The following is a 20,920-nucleotide window of genomic DNA, read 5'->3' as shown; positions in this document are numbered from 1 at the left end:
TTTTAAGTTTAAGTATTAAAATTAAGCAAAACACAAAATAGGGAAATAGAAGATTGAGTTCAACCGAGTTCGAACCCGGAACCTCTTAATTATACTTGTCAATTTCGTTAATCCGTAAACACGTTCCTAAAAGATAACAGTTAAAGGAGTCGTTATCTAGTTCAATTCTCAACGCCAATCAAACATGTAGATTATGTGCAAATATGTCGATACGTCATTCTTCCTCTCAAATGTTGTAGTCTTCATTTAAACTTAAATCGATTAAAACGACGAGTGGAAAACAAAAAATCTGAATCACCTGGTTATGCTGAAAATGATGTTGATCTTTATAATAGTAATGATGTTAAATTTGTTAATTATGTAGGTGAGTATGGTGTTGTTGCCTTTGTTGCTTACAGCGACCAAATCACCGGGTCAAATTATAGAAAAGGCTTATGACCACTTTGATAACAAATTAATTCTGTGAGATATGTGAGACAGCTCTTAACGATAATATATATTTATGATTGGCGCTGTTACTTCCCTTTGACCGACATGATATTCATTCTATATCAGTTTATATCATTTGCGTTTAATTGTTTTTGAGGTTTAGATAACTGTATGAAATCTTTCGAAAAAGATCATGTAGCAGTAGCACTGTACGTTTGTAAATTTGTCATACGACAATATGTCGCGTGTAGCATACGTCTAAGTACTACAAATGTCAATGTCATACAGAGAGGTTATAAATCCAAGTTAGTCGTTTATCAATTTGAAATGTCCTTTTCCCACCAAAACTTGCTATATACGGATGGACTTATAAATAATTTTGCATAGATGCGATCCAGCATAAGAAGAAAAGTTGCTTTTACAACTTCTCTCATAACTTAAAATGTTAAGGTCATATTAAAGAGTCCCTATTATCACATTCAACCTTGGAACAGCTGGTTCGAACTGTTAATTTTGTAATTCCTCATGCGATATAAGATAATGTACACACTACGACAATCGCGAGGAGACGGAATTTCCAGTGAAACGACCGTCGCAATACCTCAAAAGTTACAGTCATATCTTAAGGTTGAAACTAAATTTGGCTTCATGCCTACGCCATATCTTTTTAACATATTGAAGGATTTTAAAATAATTTGGTACACAAGAATTTCAGCATAAGGCAACAAGCATCGTGAAACATTCGTCTCCTTGCAAAAAGGTCATGATCACACTTAAAATATCAAATTTAGCCATACAACAGTTGATTCTGAGTGGTATTGCGACGGTCGTTTCACTGGAAATTCCGTCTCCTCGCGATTGTCGTATTGTGTACATTATCTTATAATCGCATGAGGAATTACAAAATTAACAGTTCGAACCAGCTGTTGCAAGGTTGAATGTGATAATAGGGACTCTTTAATATGACCTTAACATTTTAAGTTATGAGAGAAGTTGTAAAAGCAACTTTTCTTCTTATGCTGGATCGCATCTATGCAAAATTATTTATAAGTCCATCCGTATATAGCAAGTTTTGGTGGGAAAAGGACATTTCAAATTGATAAACAACTAACTTGGATTTATGACCTCTCTGTATGACATTGACATTTGTAGTACTTAGACGTATGCTACACGCGACATATTGTCGTATGACAAATTTACAAACGTACAGTGCTACTGCTACTGCTACATGATCTTTTTCGAAAGGTTTCATACATTTATCTAAACCTCAAAAACAATTAAACGCAAATGATATAAACTGATATAGAATGAATATCATGTCGGTCAAAGGGAAGTAACAGCGCCAATCATAAATATATATTATCGTTAAGAGCTGTCTCACATATCTCACAGAATTAATTTGTTATCAAAGTGGTCATAAGCCTTTTCTATAATTTGACCCGGTGATTTGGTCGCTGTAAGCAACAAAGGCAACAACACCATACTCACCTACATAATTAACAAATTTAACATCATTACTATTATAAAGATCAACATCATTTTCAGCATAACCAGGTGATTCAGATTTTTTGTTTTCCACTCGTCGTTTTAATCGATTTAAGTTTAAATGAAGACTACAACATTTGAGAGGAAGAATGACGTATCGACATATTTGCACATAATCTACATGTTTGATTGGCGATGAGAATTGAACTAGATAACGACTCCTTTAACTGTTATCTTTTAGGAACGTGTTTACGGATTAACGAAATTGACAAGTATAATTAAGAGGTTCCGGGTTCGAACTCGGTTGAACTCAATCTTCTATTTCCCTATTTTGTGTTTTGCTTAATTTTAATACTTAAACTCAAAATTGCCTGCACTTCTGTTTCGGAAGTTAAGACAATAAATGACATACTTGAAATAAGGTAGCTGTTGAAAACAAAGCTTTACTTTCTTACGAAATGCGAGAGCGTATCTTTTGTGTTGCATTTTTTGCTTAAGGACAGATCGATCTTTAAAATCAGGCCTGCAGCATTTGATTTATAGGAAAGGCAAGAAAACATGCTTGTAAGTTTGCAGTTTATAAAATTCCACAATGGGAATTTAAATTAGCTTTATAAACCTACAAAGTAATATCATTATATTTATTACATTACTTCATTAACATGAGACGCATTTTTTTATTTCTGGTGTTTTGTTCTATTGGATTGATACAGCCGGATTCTCTTTAAGCTTTGAATTATGTCTTTCGTTGCCTTTATCAATGCATCGAATACGGTGTAATAAGCAGCCCGTTTTGTTTTTATTTTCATTATATAATAAACAGGAATACACACTATCTTTAAGTTTAGTACGTTTTTAAGTGCGTCACAACTTAACACAGTATGCTAATGTTAAATATAATTTCCTTTTCCATTATTATTTTTAGAATAATTGATCGTTTACTAGTTTGTTACTATAACTATTATTCGAACAATATTTCTTAGCATTTTTTGGGGTACTTTTTATTTAACTGGACAATTAAGTTACCTTCCCAAGGTTATGGTATGTTGCTTAGCAAATGTCAGTCAGTCCGGTGGTCTGTCAGACGGTCGGCCCGCATACCTTTTTTCCGCATTTTGTTTCAACACAATATCTTGAATAGGATGAAATTTTGTTCTTTTTTAATTAAGTGTAACCTCTCTACCTTAAAATGCAATCTTATACTTATTGGTCAAAAGTACATTTTTAAACGAAAAAGGACTTCTGGAGCAACTGTTTCCAATAGACAAATGTCTTGTTTGTTAGATCGTCATGAAATTCGATCAAAACATTTTCTTTAGTTCACTTAATGAAGTATTACCGTGTGCTGGCAGTATATATGCATACAACTTAACGAATTACCCATTCGATCAATGTTTGTAGTATTGTGCATTTCGCCCCGATATATGGTGTGAGAATTAACCGTCAAATGGTATACATAGTCAATTGCATTTAGTTCCGCCTAATGACGTACGAGATTTAATCACAGGAAAAACTTTAATAGAACTTAAAAGGATATATTTACAACTCTCATGCACTTCTATTTCTAAATGTTGGCATATTCTCATACAATTCTCATGCACCTCTATTTCTAAATATTGACATATGTTATTTTACAATATTTTATTCATGTCTCGTTATAGATAATAGTTTATGTAGTTTGTTCATTTTCAACTTCAGATGTTTGATTATCAAGTCAGAAATAGTTTGTAATTTAACAATTAACCAACGTTAAACTTGTGAAAACATTGCAAAGTGGCGCTTACTTGTTCGGTAAAATGTTGAACCTTTTTGTAGCAAGTTAAAAACAGATTGATTAAATTACATATCGAGCGTTGGGTGTTGAACTTCTGTATCTGATATACAACTGGTTGTTATCAACAACCGTTTTACGTGCATCGCAACATGTGGGTTATTCAGAAATACCTGGACAGCTAAAATGTGTCGGCATGCTTCTATTCTATCAGATGAATTTAAGTCCAGTACCCCTGTAGTGGAAACTGCAGCATAGCCTACCAGCTCAGTAATCGGGTAATGCAAATGTACCAGTCTGAGCCATAGCTTCACATGTGTTTAACAGTCAAGTACCTGGGTAGTAAAATGTACCTGCATGGGACCATTGTAATAAATTGTCAGCACCATGGATGTAAACATTTTACCGCCACTACCAATATCCACAGTGGTCAACATTGAAGTATCTGGGTCATAAGAAAATACGTTCCAAAGCCTGCAGTACACTATTAAATAGAGCATTTACCAATAAAATGTGATTTATCATTGACACTCCACAAAATCATAACCGTTGCTGATCTTTAGTCGACGGTGATGTTTGTATGGGAGTAGTGTTGATGGACATTAAGAAGCTCACTCGGCTTTAAAAAATAACATTTTAGTGGCCTTTAAAAACTAGCTTGCACATACTACACACAGCTTATCTTCATCTATTAAGGCCTCATGCTTTTAAATTAAATGACTAACATTCACCATTTGAACATGTATACATGAGGAAAAAAACTCTCATTCATTGGAAGTATTTGGCAGTTGTTTTTACCCTTTCACCATGGGATGCCTCTACAACAACGCCGTATGTAACCCCCTTTAAATTAAAAATTACTACAAACGTCAGTGAGCATGCGCATTATTGGAAAACACCTATTTTCATTTTGGCAGAACATCGTTTATGAACATTGCATAACTTGTACTCAATTATGTGAAAATATTTATATTTTAACTTTGGTCAAATGTTAAATTATGCAACTCAATTTGAAATATTGAGATCACATGTATAATGAAGGTAACACGTTTGATAAACAAGTTGTTCACAGGCTTTTAAGTGCGTTTGAGTGCTTTCAACAAATGCGATGTAACAGTATTCAACATTTCATCGCATGTGAATTTTATGTAGATAAGATGAAGCCTCAATTGTCAAATGAGAGGCATGTGATTTCCTCGTTGAAAACGATCAAATCGTACTCACTCTAAGATTTCGAATTTTCCCCAAAATTAGATACACCATTTTCAAATACGTAAATATGTTTGGTGTTATTCTGCAGACAAATACGTTAAAGTTTAACTTGGACCAACGCGTACAAATATAAGCATGAATATACTGAAGTATAACCAATACCGATTATAATTCAATTGTGACTAAAGGAATTAACCGATATAATAAAAAATCTTCAAAAGCTTATCATAATTGACATTGAATGAAAACACGCCGTTATTCTCAAATGAATACAAACCCAAATATGAGAAAACACTACACAGATCTTATTGTTTTCCTTCCAAATATAATTTCAACTGCGACAAGTCTTAAAGCTATCAGTCCGAACTACTAATGAAACAATCTAAACAACAACTATATTTTGCGATTTACGAGGGTACATACATAGATGCCACATGTTCACAAAGTTTCAAAACTCGCATGTAGATGTATATCATAAAGAATATACACTTAATACAAATTTGAATACACAGTAAAAAGTATACTGTGAATGTAATAGCATTTATAGGTCGTGCATATACATATGCGCAAGTAAAATGTGTTGTAAATTTACCTTTTAATATATGACTAGTTAAATACTTAAAATGTCAATTTAAAAGTTTACTACTTTACGCTGAATTTAATTTACTTTAAAGATTAAAGATATAACTATAAATAATTCACAATCATGTCAACACGACTTCTTAGTACGCTTTCACTGCGAGCTAGTGGATACACTCATGTGCGTACTTAATGAACATATATTCTAAGAATGGGCGCAAATTCTTAGAATAACGGAAATACAAACTTTATCCGAGCATTCTTGGAAAATCAACAGGAAATATATGCAATTTTCGTATACACATGGACAGGGTGCCTGTACCAAGTGACTTTTTCGGCTATGTGTGTGACAATCGGATGTCAACAAAACGTCGCTTCAGGTAACGTTTGTGATAATTTCTTCATAAATTCAAAACCATTTACAAAAAATACAAAGACACGTGGCCGGTCATTGTAAAAATACACAACTTTGTTAAGTTTGCGCAAAACAAATTAAGTAATATTGTCGAAGGTTTAAAAAATAGGGCGGACATTGTAATTCTTCATAGAGAAGCTAATTACATTGTATGTTGCGCAAATACATCTGATTCGGTGTGTGTGTATAAAAATGTGATTATGATTTGTGTGGGACATATTTTTTAAATGCTATGTGTGGTATACAAGAATTTGCCCGTCAGTTCTGCATTTAATCTGAACACAGTTTTGTAATAATCTAGAACATATACTTCAGTCTGTACTGTAAATATATTAAATTAACCAAATGTTACATGATGGAATACTGAAGTAATTGTGTAATGTTTAAACAATTTATGTTTAACTGAACATAATTCTTAAATATAAACACTATATAATTTTTATCCAATCAATTGTCTTTTTTTAACAAACATGTTATGTTGAAATATAATATTTTCCTTTTTTTTAATTATTGTCTTTAAATAAATATCATGACTGATATTTCTGCCTGATTATTGAATTCGGTCCATTTGTTTATGAATGACAAAGAAAGTAAAAGCACTTGTTTTAAAATGGGTTTTACTTCTGTTGTTTTTCAGACTTGACAAGGATTAGTCGAAGGATTTGTTACGCTTTTAAGGTGCGAAGCTGTGTAAGAATTACATGAACACCATCAAACCACACGGAAGGTGTTCCGTGGCAAGTTAATTATCAAAACAACAGTGACAGAGACAGGGACCCAGCTTCATTCTGTGATGTGTATGGAAAGCTATTTAAACTAACTATGCAAACATCCCATTTAACATGTATTTTTGCACAATCAAAACAAAGTGTATGTATTGATATTTGTGTATATTTATGGGTTTTATATCTATGTTATTACTGAAACTGATTAGATGAATATAAAATCTCATTATGTATGTTAATAAAACAGGTGTTTCATAACAAATAACAATATAAATCCAATGATGCTTGTTTGTGGTCTATTCCAATATCATCTCCATATGAATATCTTAAGTATATCAAAATAAATACTTCATTAATAATAACATTACTTTAAAACTAGCATGCACATGTTACAATAGAAATTAAAGCACCAAATACATAAAGAAGTACATCAGTTTTCACAAAGTAAGTGTAATCAGTCAATTATGAATTTGCAAATCTTGCTATACAAACATATGAATGCTCCAATTAAGTCGTAACACATGATCATCGCCAAAATGTCTGGAATTGTGGGTGTTATTATACCAACACACATATTGAATTGCATTAATACGTCATAAACTCAAATTCAAATGAAATCTGAATAACTGAAAATAGTTTAAGATGTTTAATGAGAATACTCATTCGCCCCGGTCATGACATTGGGCTGCAAGATCTTGTTACGACTGCACCAAGTAATAAACATTAATTGTTGTTCAATTTGTTGAAATGTCAAATTTGTATTTAATGTTTACTTTGATTGTTTTCTTTCTCTGCAATACTTGCACCATCTTGTAATAAAACAAACAGTCTTTTAAACTTTTGAACATTTACTATATATGACAACTTTTCATTGATCAAGATGTCAGTACGTCTCTTGAAGGTGCTTCCAAAAATACTTTAATCTCCCTGAAAAGAACAAAATACAAATGAAATAAAATGTAAAACTTAAACAAAAATTGTCATGCGTGATATATAAGATAGCTCAATAGGATTTAGATACGAATACATGATTTTCTAGATTTTTTTTATTTATCCTATTGTCTAATTGTTTAAAATATGCTGTATTATCTCTTTATGCTTATTTAATAACTATCGTTACGTTAAAAAATGCTTACACATTCCTACTAAAAAACACACAACCAGAAGTTAAAGTGATAGTATGGGCATGTTTCACTGTTGAATCGAGCTGAAAAGAATTAACAGGTCAAAAGAGTTAATTAAAAAGTGGTTACTGACCAATAATCTGCAACTCATCTTGCTAATATATATATATATTATCGATATTTTACATGACTCACCCAGTCCTCTAAACCGAAATGTTCCGTAAAACAAAAAAGTGTCTTTGTGTCGTATTAACGAATCTGCACTAAAACTAAATTAAGATTCACATCGTAAATCGAATCATTTTTGACGTCAGTTGTCAAAACGAAAGTACGGTTGATATTCAAATGCATTATTTTTCTCTTTCCGGGATATTGTTTAGTATGTTGATGCTGCATTAACAAATATAAGTGTATATGAAATGAAAACACCAAAAATAAACACCGGTTGCGATAGACACCTATAAACTGTTAGATGCCCATAATATCACTTTCAATAACACTTTTTGTAGTTTTGTTGCAATAATACTCACATGACATCTTGCACAAACAATCCTTACGATTTTGTATATTAAACAAGTGCATTTGTTGGCAGTAGCAATTCACTGAAAATTCAACATTTTGTAACAATCAATTTTATAGAAACAAACAAGAAAAGGTTAACCGCAACAGAAATATTTTCCTGTCCTATCGTGGGTGGCTTTGTGTTTGAAGATCCCCGACTGTGTTTTGACCTCTCTACCACACTGTTCGCAAACAAATGGTATTCTACAAGTTAACAAAATATGAATATAAATTATCGACAATCATGATAATTTTGAGTAACATGAACGCCGTGATTATCATATTTAAGGCGCGCAAAACAGTACCAACAATGTTTTATTGACCAACTTTTGTTATTTAGACAGACTTAAAATATTCTTGACGTTAATGTCAATCTTTCGATTCTCTAGTAAATTCTTGTATACCACTCATAGCATTTCAAAAATGTGTCCCACACATAGCATTATTACATTTTCATACACACACCGAATCAGATGTATTTGCGCAAACATACAATGTATATAGCTTTCCTATGAAGAATTACAATGTCCGCCTTTTAAACCTTCGACAACATAATAATCAACGTTTTTGTTGATCGAATAAAAAATATACCACACATAGCATTTCACTTCGTGTGTTTTTTTAAACACGCGGTTGCACTTTTTGGAAAAATACTAAATTATTTTTGCGCAAACTTAACAAAGTTGTGTATTTTTACAATGACCTGGCACTCGTCTTTGTGTTTTTTTTTGGAAATGGGTTTGAATTTATGAAGAAATTATCAAACATATTACCTGAAGCGACGTTTTGTTGACATCCGATTGTCCCACACATAACCGAAAAAGTCACGTTGTACAGGCACCTTGATGGAATGACTTGATTTTCCTACGAAGACGATCTAATCAATTAACAGCTAGCGAGCTTCTACTGGTTCAAAACTTCGTTTCTTTCTAGACAAAATATTGTTAAAATGACCATTATATTACTTACTCTCTTCTAGGATTGTTTCATATTGGATAGAAGTACATATATCTGCCAATCGTCTAGATCGAAACCTCGACTTAACGAGTTGCTATTTTCATTGTTTGCTCTTGTAATCCAATCCGGACTTAACGTTATATGTATTTGTCATAAAACATATTTAAAGCTATTTTATGGATATTATTTTCACGACTTTCATTGAATAAAATAGGTGCTGTATTTTGATTGTTTAAAAATACTTTTTGTAGAATTTTGCAAAGCATTCTCATAAGTTTTAACAATTATATTAACTGTTTCCGCTTCATTCACGATTCAGCTGCGAGCTTAATATCATACCAGATGGCAGTAACATCTACATGCTTTACCGCACAATAATAAACCTTTATATAAAGTGTATGTGCCCTTCAACAGACATAAAATATCATCCACAACACATTTCCGAAAACCGTGTAACATCTGTTACTTCCACTTAAGCGAATGTACCATATACACTTTGCTTAACTTCAGGGAGTCATATCATACATTTTCTGCTAACTTCTGGGATTGTTTGTCCGCTTCCGGTATACATATCATGCCAGTTTATCTCACGTTTCGGAGCCAGCTTATGGGATTCTGTGTCCGCTTCCGGGGACCATATCATACCAATTCTAGATGTATGCAAGAAAGTTTCCTGATGATATGAAGTCTCACTTGAGTCATGTTGGATGACGGGACACTTCTATGGTTTCTCCTGAAAAACAACTTCCTGTGGCTTTATGGCGTTATTAACTGTTAATTCACTATTTGCATTACCTGCATGGTTAATTGAAACGCCCGCATTTAATCCGTTCACTTCCGGAAACAGGTCGCTCTTTTCCTGAGCTCATGTGCATTCCAATTTGTATCATTTACTTGTCTCGATGACTGTGAGAACATACCGTTGGTTTGTTCGTCAATGTAATTAATCAGATTGCAGTTAAATCCTACCTGTTTTCAACAAAAGCCCACACTGGAATATCATGTTGATTATCTACATCAAAGATACAACTTTCCTTACCATCTCTATAACATATACAACTTGCATCAGCAATATAACACACACACACGCACGCACGCACGCACGCACGCACGCACGCACGCACGCACGCACGCACGCACGCACGCACGCACGCACGCACGCACGCACGCACGCACGCACGCACGCACGCACGCACGCACACACACACACACACACACACACACACACACACACACACACACACACACACACACACACACACACACACACACACACACACACACACACACACACACACACACACACACACACACACACACACACACACACACACACACACACACACACACACACACACACACACACACACACACACACACACACACACACACACACACACACACACACACACACACACACACACACACACACACACACACACACACACACTTGATTGAGTTTAGCCCGTTGCCTCTGTTGTTCAAATGCCTACCGCTTTCCTTCCAGAACGTAATTTCTAAAATTGATTGCCTTTGCACAAGATGGGAGCTCTCCAAGACGCTCTGGCATTTATGCAATCGATTAAATGTCTAGTTATCAATCTTACTTTGTTTCCAATCAAACTTTGAAAAGGCTTTCTCTGCCCTACACTGCTAGCTACGAATCATACTGGAACTACTTTTTGTATGGTGTGATGTTTTTGATATATAATCGAATCTACATTTGTTCAAGTATAGCCACTCTGTTTTAAGTTATGAAAAACTGATGCATGTCGAGCACTGGCTGAAAAGGATACTAAAATACATAAATCTTCGGTCATCAAAAATCCAAACTCCCGCAGTATTTTTGTTTAGTCATTTGCATATTCTTTTCATAGTCTAATTCGTCACAAATGTCAACATATAAACATGCAAAATCAATTCACGGAATGTTAGGAAATATACATGACCGGTTGTGTTTATGACAAATGGAAGCGTATTTAACAAACAACACTGCTTGATAGTATATTCTTAGCTTAAACCTTAACATTTCTATGTTCTATTAATGTATCATTGTGATGTATTGCTTACATCGAAAGTACGGTAAGCAAGAAGGAGATTTTCCTCAAACATAAGGTCGGCGAGTGAAGTGCTTTTAAATGTAACTTTAAACTGGTGAAAGTGTGAATTAACGTTTTATCAGTTTAAAACTTTCTTATTAAATGTCGCTATTAGCGGATTAATAGCCTTTCGAATATGATTATAACTTGAAACAACGCGTTCCAAAAATAACGTTTCAAATAGGTGTTAACGATGTTACATATTGTCAAGAAATATGTTAAAGGGACATTACTGCGTTACACTAAATACTAGATCCCATAAGAGTTATCTCTACTGTTAATCTTGTGTTTATATGAATATGCTTAATAGTTTGTTGCACACTTGTAGCTTGGGTATGAATGAATAAACATGTAGCCACATACGCCTTACGTCATGTTAATAACACCGGCTAGACTACAACATGGTGTCAGAAGTTAAAAAAAAAAAAAAAAAAAAACTACGGATAAAACCAATGGAATTTTGATTTTAATACACTCATAAAGTTACAGGATTTTATTAATTTGTGCTTATTGTGACATTCTGCTCATTTTAAAAAGATGGATAGCGGACACAATATAGGCCAAACACCCAAGATGGACTGGGACAATCCGGACTTACACCAAGCATTTAAATCGTTCAGATCGCACTGTGATTTCATGTTCAAAGGTCCATTAAAAGGAAAAGACGAAGACACCAAATGTAATTATTTAATGTTATGGGTCGGCGAAAAGGGTCGTTCAATTTACAGTACATGGACACTAACAAATGACCAGCAGAAAGACTTGAAACATCATTTTGAACAATTTGAACAATATTGCAAACCAAAATCGAACAAAATTTACTCCAGATATGTTTTCAAGACAAGAATGCAAAAGGATGGAGAAACATTCGAACAATTTACTACAGATTTGAGATTATTAATAAAGGACTGTGATTACCCTGCTGGAATAATAGATGAAATGATACGCGACCATATTATATTTGGAATCCGTTCCCAAAAACTCCGCGAAAGAATGATCAATGAAGGAAATGATCTGACACTTCAAAAATGTCTGGACATTGCCAGGACATATGAGTTGACGAAAAGCCAGGTGAAGTCGATGGACAATAGTGGTATCCATGCTGTGGCCAGTGCCGGCGGAACTAAACGTCCAACAACAACCAGCTTCAAGCCGAAATGGAAGGGACATAAGCCGAACAACGCAAACAGGGGAAAATGTGCAAACTGTGGTGGTAGCAAGCATCCTACAAAAGAACTTTGCCCGGCACAGGGAAAGAACTGCAATTATTGCCACAAAATGAACCATTTTGCGTCAGTGTGTTTCCAGAAGATTAAGGACAACAGCACCAGAGCTAAACATAAAGCCAGAGTTAATGAGGTAAATGACTTTTCTGACTCAGATCAAAGTGACACGCATGATCAATACTTTATCAATTCGGTCATTTATGATAAGCAAAAGAATCAAGCTCATGTTAAACTGAATGTTGGTCCAAAAGAAACAAAACTAATGTTTAAAATTGACTCCGGTGCACAGGTCAATATCATTCCATTACGTAAATTTGCATTGTTAGGGATTAAAGGTCCACTCAAAAACACTCACATCAAGCTATCAGCTTACGACGGAACATCACTTAAGGTTCAAGGCACGATTCGTCTTCAATGTAGCTACGATGGTAAAAAGTCATATCTGGATTTTTACATTGTAGACAGCCCCTCCAGTCCCATATTAGGTCTAGACACATGCATGTCTATGAATCTAATCAAATTTGTGTCAGGAATTGAACATAAACATTTCTACAAAAAAGACACGGTTGTATCTAAATACTCTGATGTATTTACTGGTCTAGGAACTCTCCCAGGGGAATCTGACATTTGCATAAAACCCAATGCTGTTCCAGTTATTCACCCACCTAGACGTGTTCCTGTAGCAATCAAAGACAGACTCAAAAGAGAGTTAAACAGAATGGTTAAGGATGGTGTCATAACCAAAGTTACTGAGCCGTCCGAATGGGTCAACAGTATGGTCACTGTTGAAAAGCCCAGTGGTGCTTTGCGGGTGTGTATTGACCCAAAAGACCTCAATGACGCTATAATGAGACCACACTATCCATCAAGATCAATTGACGACATTTTGCCTGACCTGACTGGCGCTAAAGTGTTTTCAAAATTTGATGCACGTACAGGCTACTGGACTGTAAAATTAAACAAAAAGTCATCTTTCTTGACAGTGTTTAATACTCCATTTGGGAGATATAGGTATCTCAGACTACCATATGGGATAAACTGCGCACAGGACATTTTTGTTCGGAAAATGGACGAATGTCTTGAAGGTTTACAGGGCATCAAGGTAATTGTTGATGATATTGTTTGTTTTGGAAGTAACAGACTAGAACATGACAAGAATCTCGATATATTGATGGACCGGTGTCGACAGATTGGTCTTAAACTCAATGCTGACAAAACTGAAGTCGGACAGACAGAAATTCCATTCTTTGGTCACGTACTGACAGAAAATGGACTGAAAATTGATCCTTCAAAAGTAAGGGCAATTCAGGAAATGCCATCTCCACAGTCAAAGTCTGATCTTGAGACAATACTTGGAATGGTAAACTATTTGCAAAGATTTGCACCAAATCTTGCTGAAATGACTAGTCCACTGAGACAATTGTTAAAAAAGGACAGTATTTTCCGGTGGGACCCGGAGCATGAAACTGCCTTAAACAAAATAAAAGGAGTTATCACTCAAAACCCAGGACAAAAACTCTCGTACTTTGATCCAAAAGTTGATGTTGTGTTGCAAGTTGACGCATCACAAAATGGACTTGGTAGCGTTTTACTGCAAAACGACAAACCTGTTTGCTTTGCCTCAAAAGCATTGACGGAGACAGAGCGAAACTATGCGCAAATCACAAAAGAGCTCTATGCTGTGTTATTTGGCATGACGAAATTTCATCAAATGACATACGGACGACACATAATAGTCCAAAGTGACCACAAACCACTTGTTAGCATAACACGGAAAAGTTTGCTAGCAGCTCCGCCAAGATTGCAGAAAATGCTATTGCAATTGACCAAATATGACTATGAAATAGTGCATATACCTGGAAAACAGATTCCAATGGCAGACACGCTAGGTCGCAATTTCTTGCCCGACGAACAGACTGACGTTTGCCAAGACATGGACTCATATGTTCATGCGATTATGAAAATTATTTCTATGAGTGATCAGAAAATCCAACTGATAAAGAGCAAAATTGAATCTGACTCTGAAATGCAGTCACTTAAACAAACCATTCTAAATGGTTGGCCTGATAAAAGACAGGAATGTCCAAAATGTTTGTTACCATATTGGAATTTTAGAGATGAATTGGCATTCATTGATGGTTTATTGCTTAAGGGAAGCAATGTCATCATTCCAAAGGAACTTAGACAATTGATGTTGGACAAAATACATGACTCACACTTAGGAGTTGAGAAATGCACACAACGGGCACGAAGTGTTATGTTTTGGCCAAATATGACAAAAGACGTCAAAGACAGAGTTCTCAATTGTCCTATTTGTCTAGAGCACAGAAACAGTAACACAAAGGAACCTATGATTCCAAATCAAATTCCTGAAGGACCATGGCAAGTTGTCGCCACTGACATATTTCACTGGAATGATTGCAACTATATTGTATTAGTTGATCTATACAGCAGATATTTTGAATGTAGTTTACTGAACAATATGAGAAGTGAAACAGCGATACACAAACTTAAGGGTCATTTTGCCACACATGGTATTCCTTTAAAAGTGATAAGTGACAATGCAGGTCAATATACAAGCCAGGAATTCGACAGATTTTGTAAAGATTGGGATTTTGAGCATGTCACATCATCTCCATTACACTCCCAGGGCAACGCTGTTGCTGAAAGATGTATTCAGACAATCAAGAAGATTTTCACAAAATCTTTACAAGCCAATCGAGATCCTTATCTTGCAATTCTCGAATACAGAAATTCTCCACTTGCTTGTGGACAGTCACCTGTTCAATTACTCATGAGTAGGGAAACAAGATCAATATTGCCGGTAACACAAAAACATCTTGAGCCCAAAGTACAAAATCACAAACAGATCAAAGACAATATGTCAAAATCACAAAATACTTCAAAGGCAAGATACGACAAACACGCAAAACCACTCAAACATTTATCACAGGGCGAAACTGTCAGAATCCAACAAGATAAACGTTGGAAACCAGCTATTGTAAGAAAACAAATACATGACAGGTCGTATATTGTTGAAACTGAAGATGGTGGGGTTTATAGACGAAATCGTGGCCATTTGTTAAAAACAAATGAAAAACCATTGCATATTTTCGATCCACAATCACTACCTATCAGTGAAAATCACAAAAATATCACACATAGTGACATACAACAACCACAGCAGCAACAACAACAACATCAGCAACAAAAACAGCAGCAGTTACAACAAAATGCATCGGTACCAAAAGATAGTAGTAACCGAATACAGGCAGATAAACAATATGTCACTAGATCGGGCAGAACCGTCAAGCCGCCTCAGAGGACAGACCTGTAAAATAACTGTACATGTGATTTGATTTTATAATATGTATGTTTAACATAATATGTGCATGTTTTTTTATCACAATACTTTTATATGTATTTCATACATATATGTATTTTCATATGTATAAGTTATCATATTCTCATACTGCAGTCTGCAATTATTTTGTGAAAGTATCAAAGTGTTAAGAAATCGGGAAATAAACAGGTGTATTTTGCTAAGTTTCTATATATTTCTTTTCCCGTGAGAAAGTAATATTTTGGATTATATTTCTACAGTGTTAATTAGATTTATCAACAATGTTAAGATGAGGCTAGAACAGCGCCACAATCTATGTCATTTTCGAGAGAACTTGAGCAGTGTTATCAGGATGTAAACATTCGCCAGCAGTGTGTGAGATTTGTAATCAGCGCTTTACCAATTAACGTTAATGTGAAACATTTGTTATACCGGGACACACGATTTGTAATACGATCACCATTGAGATACAGATTAAACATTTTCCCAGGAAAACATTTATTTGAAAAGAAGGGAGATGTTACATATTGTCAAGAAATATGTTAAAGGGACATTACTGCGTTACACTAAATACTAGATCCCATAAGAGTTATCTCTACTGTTAATCTTGTGTTTATATGAATATGCTTAATAGTTTGTTGCACACTTGTAGCTTGGGTATGAATGAATAAACATGTAGCCACATACGCCTTACGTTATATTAATAACACCGGCTAGACTACAACAAACGATACTTGACTTTACTCTCGCTGAGTATTAGTTTTTCAACGGAGAATGATCGCTTGTAACTATAAAAGCAGGCTTATAACCGCAACTTACTACATCTTCAATATACTTACTATCACTAGTATCGCCAATGGTTATTAAGTAGTAGAACCACTGGATTGCGATGTGAGGTGAAGTTACTGGCTTTCGGTATGGCCTGTTACGCGTGCAACGCGACATTTCCGCCTTAAAAGTGTTTACTTTCCAGCGCCTCTATCTTGTATTTTTGACAAAATATTCTAAATATTGCACTATTGGTGCCTTGTGCTCTGTTAAATCAGGACTTTTCATCAAGAATATTATTCATTTAAGTTATATGTTCGTCATTTTTTAGTATACGAAGTTTCCATGTATGCGAACATACTTACTTCTATAAAAAGCAACAAAAATCATACTTGCAAAACCGGTTTGTTTTCTCATTTTCGTTTAGAAAAAAGTACTGCGCTATACGATGTACCGCGCAGAACTCATACTTACCTTACCGAGTTTGTATGCCTATATACCAAAATAAAGCAAACGTAACGGTCTACTGACTCCCCGTATTCATCTGCCAGGTTTTATTACCGTACACTGGTTGGAAAAACACAGATGTGATATGTCAAGGGATTAACGCAAATACCAATAAGATACATTCGGATCAAATGCAACTGTCCGAAAATTAAGAGTCATTAAAATAGGAAAAATCTTCTCTTCAAAAATAAAGAGGCACATGATATGATTATTTTGTCTAAAACAGGTTGTTTACAAATTTATATGGTCATTAAACTTAGAGCTACTAGGGTACACACTTAAAATTGGCTCAACATTAGACGATGATTGTATAATTACGAGACTATTACATATTTATCACTCAAAACCGCAAATATCAGTCAATATTGCTCATACCATTTGCCTTGTTTTGACCAACGCTACTGTAGTGGGATTAAGTTATTTAAAAATCTTCTCGTTTAGACAATTGTATAACACCGATTGACATGGATTTGTTTAAAATATCGTTTTGTCAAAGTGTCCGTTCGCCAAGGTTTTTAATATTAAGAACACACACTATGAAGATCTACTGTATAACGATCAACATTTATTTACAATTGCTTAGACCTTTCGAAGTCACACCGCCTTTTCTTTAGTAATGTCTACATTTGAGTAAGTACATGCATTTACATTGTAACATTTGATTCATTTGTTAATTAAACCCACCAGACGGTATCTCAATTATGTACAGGATCGGTCCGTCACAATTTTTGATATCTCAATTTCAGCGGCTAACGGATGTACTCGTGTACTGTACTTGTTGGACATTATCATACGCTTGACAAACGAACAAAATTAGGTTTACAGAGAGGGAGGGGGGTTAAGTCGTATATCCGTATGATCCGGAAGTGCGCACAATACAAATGTGTTGGTGAGCGTTAAACTAGATTAACTAGATCATTTAAATAGATATCTACGGTTGTCGCATTTCTCATGAAACAACCAATTGTCATTTCCTACTTAGGCTTCATGTTACAATTCACATGTCAAGAAGGAAGTTTAAAATCCGGCTGTCACCGTGTGCGAATGACTTAAAACTATACAGGGGTGTTAACGAATGCGTCTTGTATAGCGCAAACATTTAATTATCATTCGATTTAAGTAGTAGTCTATATTTTCAGAATGTATACACAAGAAAGGATATATTTATTTTTACTTGGATTTGTTCTTAGATGCATATGCGCAGGTACTAATTGATTCCATTATTAATAGAGTTATAATTATTATGATTTATATAAAAATATATGTTTTTTACTGTTAATGAACTGAAGTGAATTTACGGTTTTAAACATTGAATACAATTGTGACAATTACCGATATAACGTCGGAGTGGCGTTATCAACTTATCCCGTTTAATCCCAAAAAATTCAGTAAAAGACATAATAATAAAAAAACGTTGTTATCGGTATATTATCCACTCATGATGAAAACATGAATAAGTTATTTCTTCTATGTTTTATTTGTTTTTATTATAAAATTAACTGTTGGTCTAGTATATAACAGTTTTGTGCGGTAATGAAACTTTGTTCATTGCTAGTTCTGTTTGTGTAACCGGTATATGTGATTATGTGTAACACTCGTTTTCTGCCCTGGCCACTTTATTTATAAACGTGCTATGCAATTTGCAGACTGAGATGTTTTGGCCGACAACAGCCCCAAGCACATTATTGTTGATACGAAGCCAACTTTTTTACGCTCTATTGAGCTGTTGCTGATAGCTCTGTAAGAAGGATTGGTTAAATGTAGTTTCTTGCCTATAGTGTGTAAGGGAATTAACATAAATTGTAAATCGAATATAAATTTGTGCGCTCAGTAAAGATTGTTTTCATGCAGACATTTATTTTAAGCACTGAGTAACTCAAATGCTTTGTGTTTAAAGCAATATGCCTTTTTAGGATAGCTTACTGTGTATGTTTATACCGGTGATAAACGCAGCTCGTTAAAAAGCAAAGTAAACTTTTTCGTTACGAATTATTCTTTGCGTACGATTCGCTTTATTTGTATGATTGTAGTTGAGCATGTTTACCAAAGAGAGTTAATTTCAATGGAATGACTAGTGCGGCACTAGATTTAACCTTGCATATGATAGGGCTCGGCAAAGTTTATCTAACACATACCTTCTAAAAGGTATCTGTTAGATAAGGTAATTTTTTGAGAAATTTTGTTCTATGAATTCCATATTTACCTTGCCACTACCGTATTATAAATATACAATGCATTTGCTAGATAATTTGAAATGACAATTACATAGTGGACAAAGATACGCCCATAAAAACGAATATGAAATGTAAAACGATGAAGGCGTTTTATTCGTCTTACAATTATTTGGTTTAATCCTGACAAGATATGCTGACGTAAAACATGTGGTTGTGAGCCGAGGAGCTTCACACAATCTTGCTGACATTCACGCCTATGTATAAATAAATAAATAAATAAATATATATATATATATATATATATATATATATATATATATATATATATATATATATATATATATATATAGATACAGATTGTGGCTTTTCGGCATTATACATATATAAATATATAAATATAAATATATATAAATATATATATATATATATAAATATATATATATATTTATATATTTATATATATTTATATTTATATATATATATATATATATATATATAATGCCGAAAACCCACAATCTATAATAATATACAGAAAACAAAAGATACCTATCCATCGACCCTTCTAGAATTCACTGTCCACAAAACTAATTATATTTATCAAATGACGTTAATGCCATGAACATATTGTATATATCAAAAACATAGAATGGAGACGACTATATATTATGCGCCATATAAATACTTGGTCGAAAATCATTAGAAGATATATGCTATTCATTCATAAGGGGTTTTATTCGAAAACTTGTGTGTAACATTTGATAGTTGTTCTAGAAATGAAGACGTTGACTTAGAAACTTAAAAAATATTTAAACTGACGCTGTGCCAATAGTATCGGGTTGTAAGAAACGTGTTCAATAAATGCGTAACATTACTATACTTTTTTTGCTCAACTCCGGGAGTCAAAGTTTTGTTTTGTTTCCACTTCCGGGAATCATATAAGGTAATTGTGCTCACGTTTGGGAGCCATCTTATGGGTTATGTGTCCGCTTCTGGGGACCATATCATACCCATTCTAGATGTAAACAATGAAGTGTTCTGATGATATGTCATATCTCACCTCCTGCAAAAATGACCTTATCCGATTGGCTTAGAGCGGTCACGTGCCCATGGAGTATTTTCCATAAACCCCGAGTAATTTCCATACTACCCGAATAATCGAGATATAATCGTTACACCGTTAATAACTGACGGCGTATGGTATATACAACCTCAGTAATTTAATACCATACTCGAGCTTCGCTCTCGTATGGTATGAAATTACTGAGGGTGTATATCCATTTCACCGTCAGTTACTAACGGTGTAACTAATATTACTTGCGTCATCTTGCAATACGGAGCACTTCTATGGTTTCATCTAAAAATCAACTCCATTTGACTTTATTACTTTACTAAATACTAATTCGCAATCTGCATTACCTGTATCGTTAATTGATACGCCAGCATTTACGTACCGCGTTTTCTACGGTGTACTACAGTATTCACTTCTGGGAATTCCTCTTCTGTTTCCGTTAATAATTCGTTCACTTTTCGATGATCTTTTTTGAG

At 34.3% G+C, this 20,920-nt stretch overlaps 3 protein-coding genes across 3 annotated transcripts in view; 2 read left to right on the top strand and 1 right to left on the bottom strand.

Annotated features, from left to right (window-relative positions):
- Window positions 1-20,920, bottom strand: part of LOC127867004 (deoxyuridine 5'-triphosphate nucleotidohydrolase-like) — a 132,922-nt gene that overhangs the window by 58,762 nt on the left and 53,240 nt on the right. The gene's annotated exons all lie outside the window — the stretch shown is intronic.
- Window positions 1-20,920, top strand: part of LOC127866997 (proteasome subunit beta type-4-like) — a 147,914-nt gene that overhangs the window by 81,328 nt on the left and 45,666 nt on the right. The window lies entirely within an intron of this gene.
- LOC127866986 (uncharacterized) overlaps window positions 18,246-20,920 on the top strand; it is a 23,969-nt gene continuing 21,294 nt past the window's right edge. Inside the window, exon 1 of the mRNA XM_052407886.1 lies at window positions 18,246-18,405. Coding sequence (XP_052263846.1) covers window positions 18,342-18,405 — 64 coding nt within the window. The 5' untranslated portion in view covers window positions 18,246-18,341. The remainder of the gene's footprint in view (window positions 18,406-20,920) is intronic.

This window comes from Dreissena polymorpha, chromosome 2, assembly GCF_020536995.1.
Source record: "Dreissena polymorpha isolate Duluth1 chromosome 2, UMN_Dpol_1.0, whole genome shotgun sequence".
In the NCBI taxonomy this organism is placed as follows: domain Eukaryota; kingdom Metazoa; phylum Mollusca; class Bivalvia; order Myida; family Dreissenidae; genus Dreissena; species Dreissena polymorpha.
This window is presented reverse-complemented; position numbering and strand designations above follow the sequence as displayed.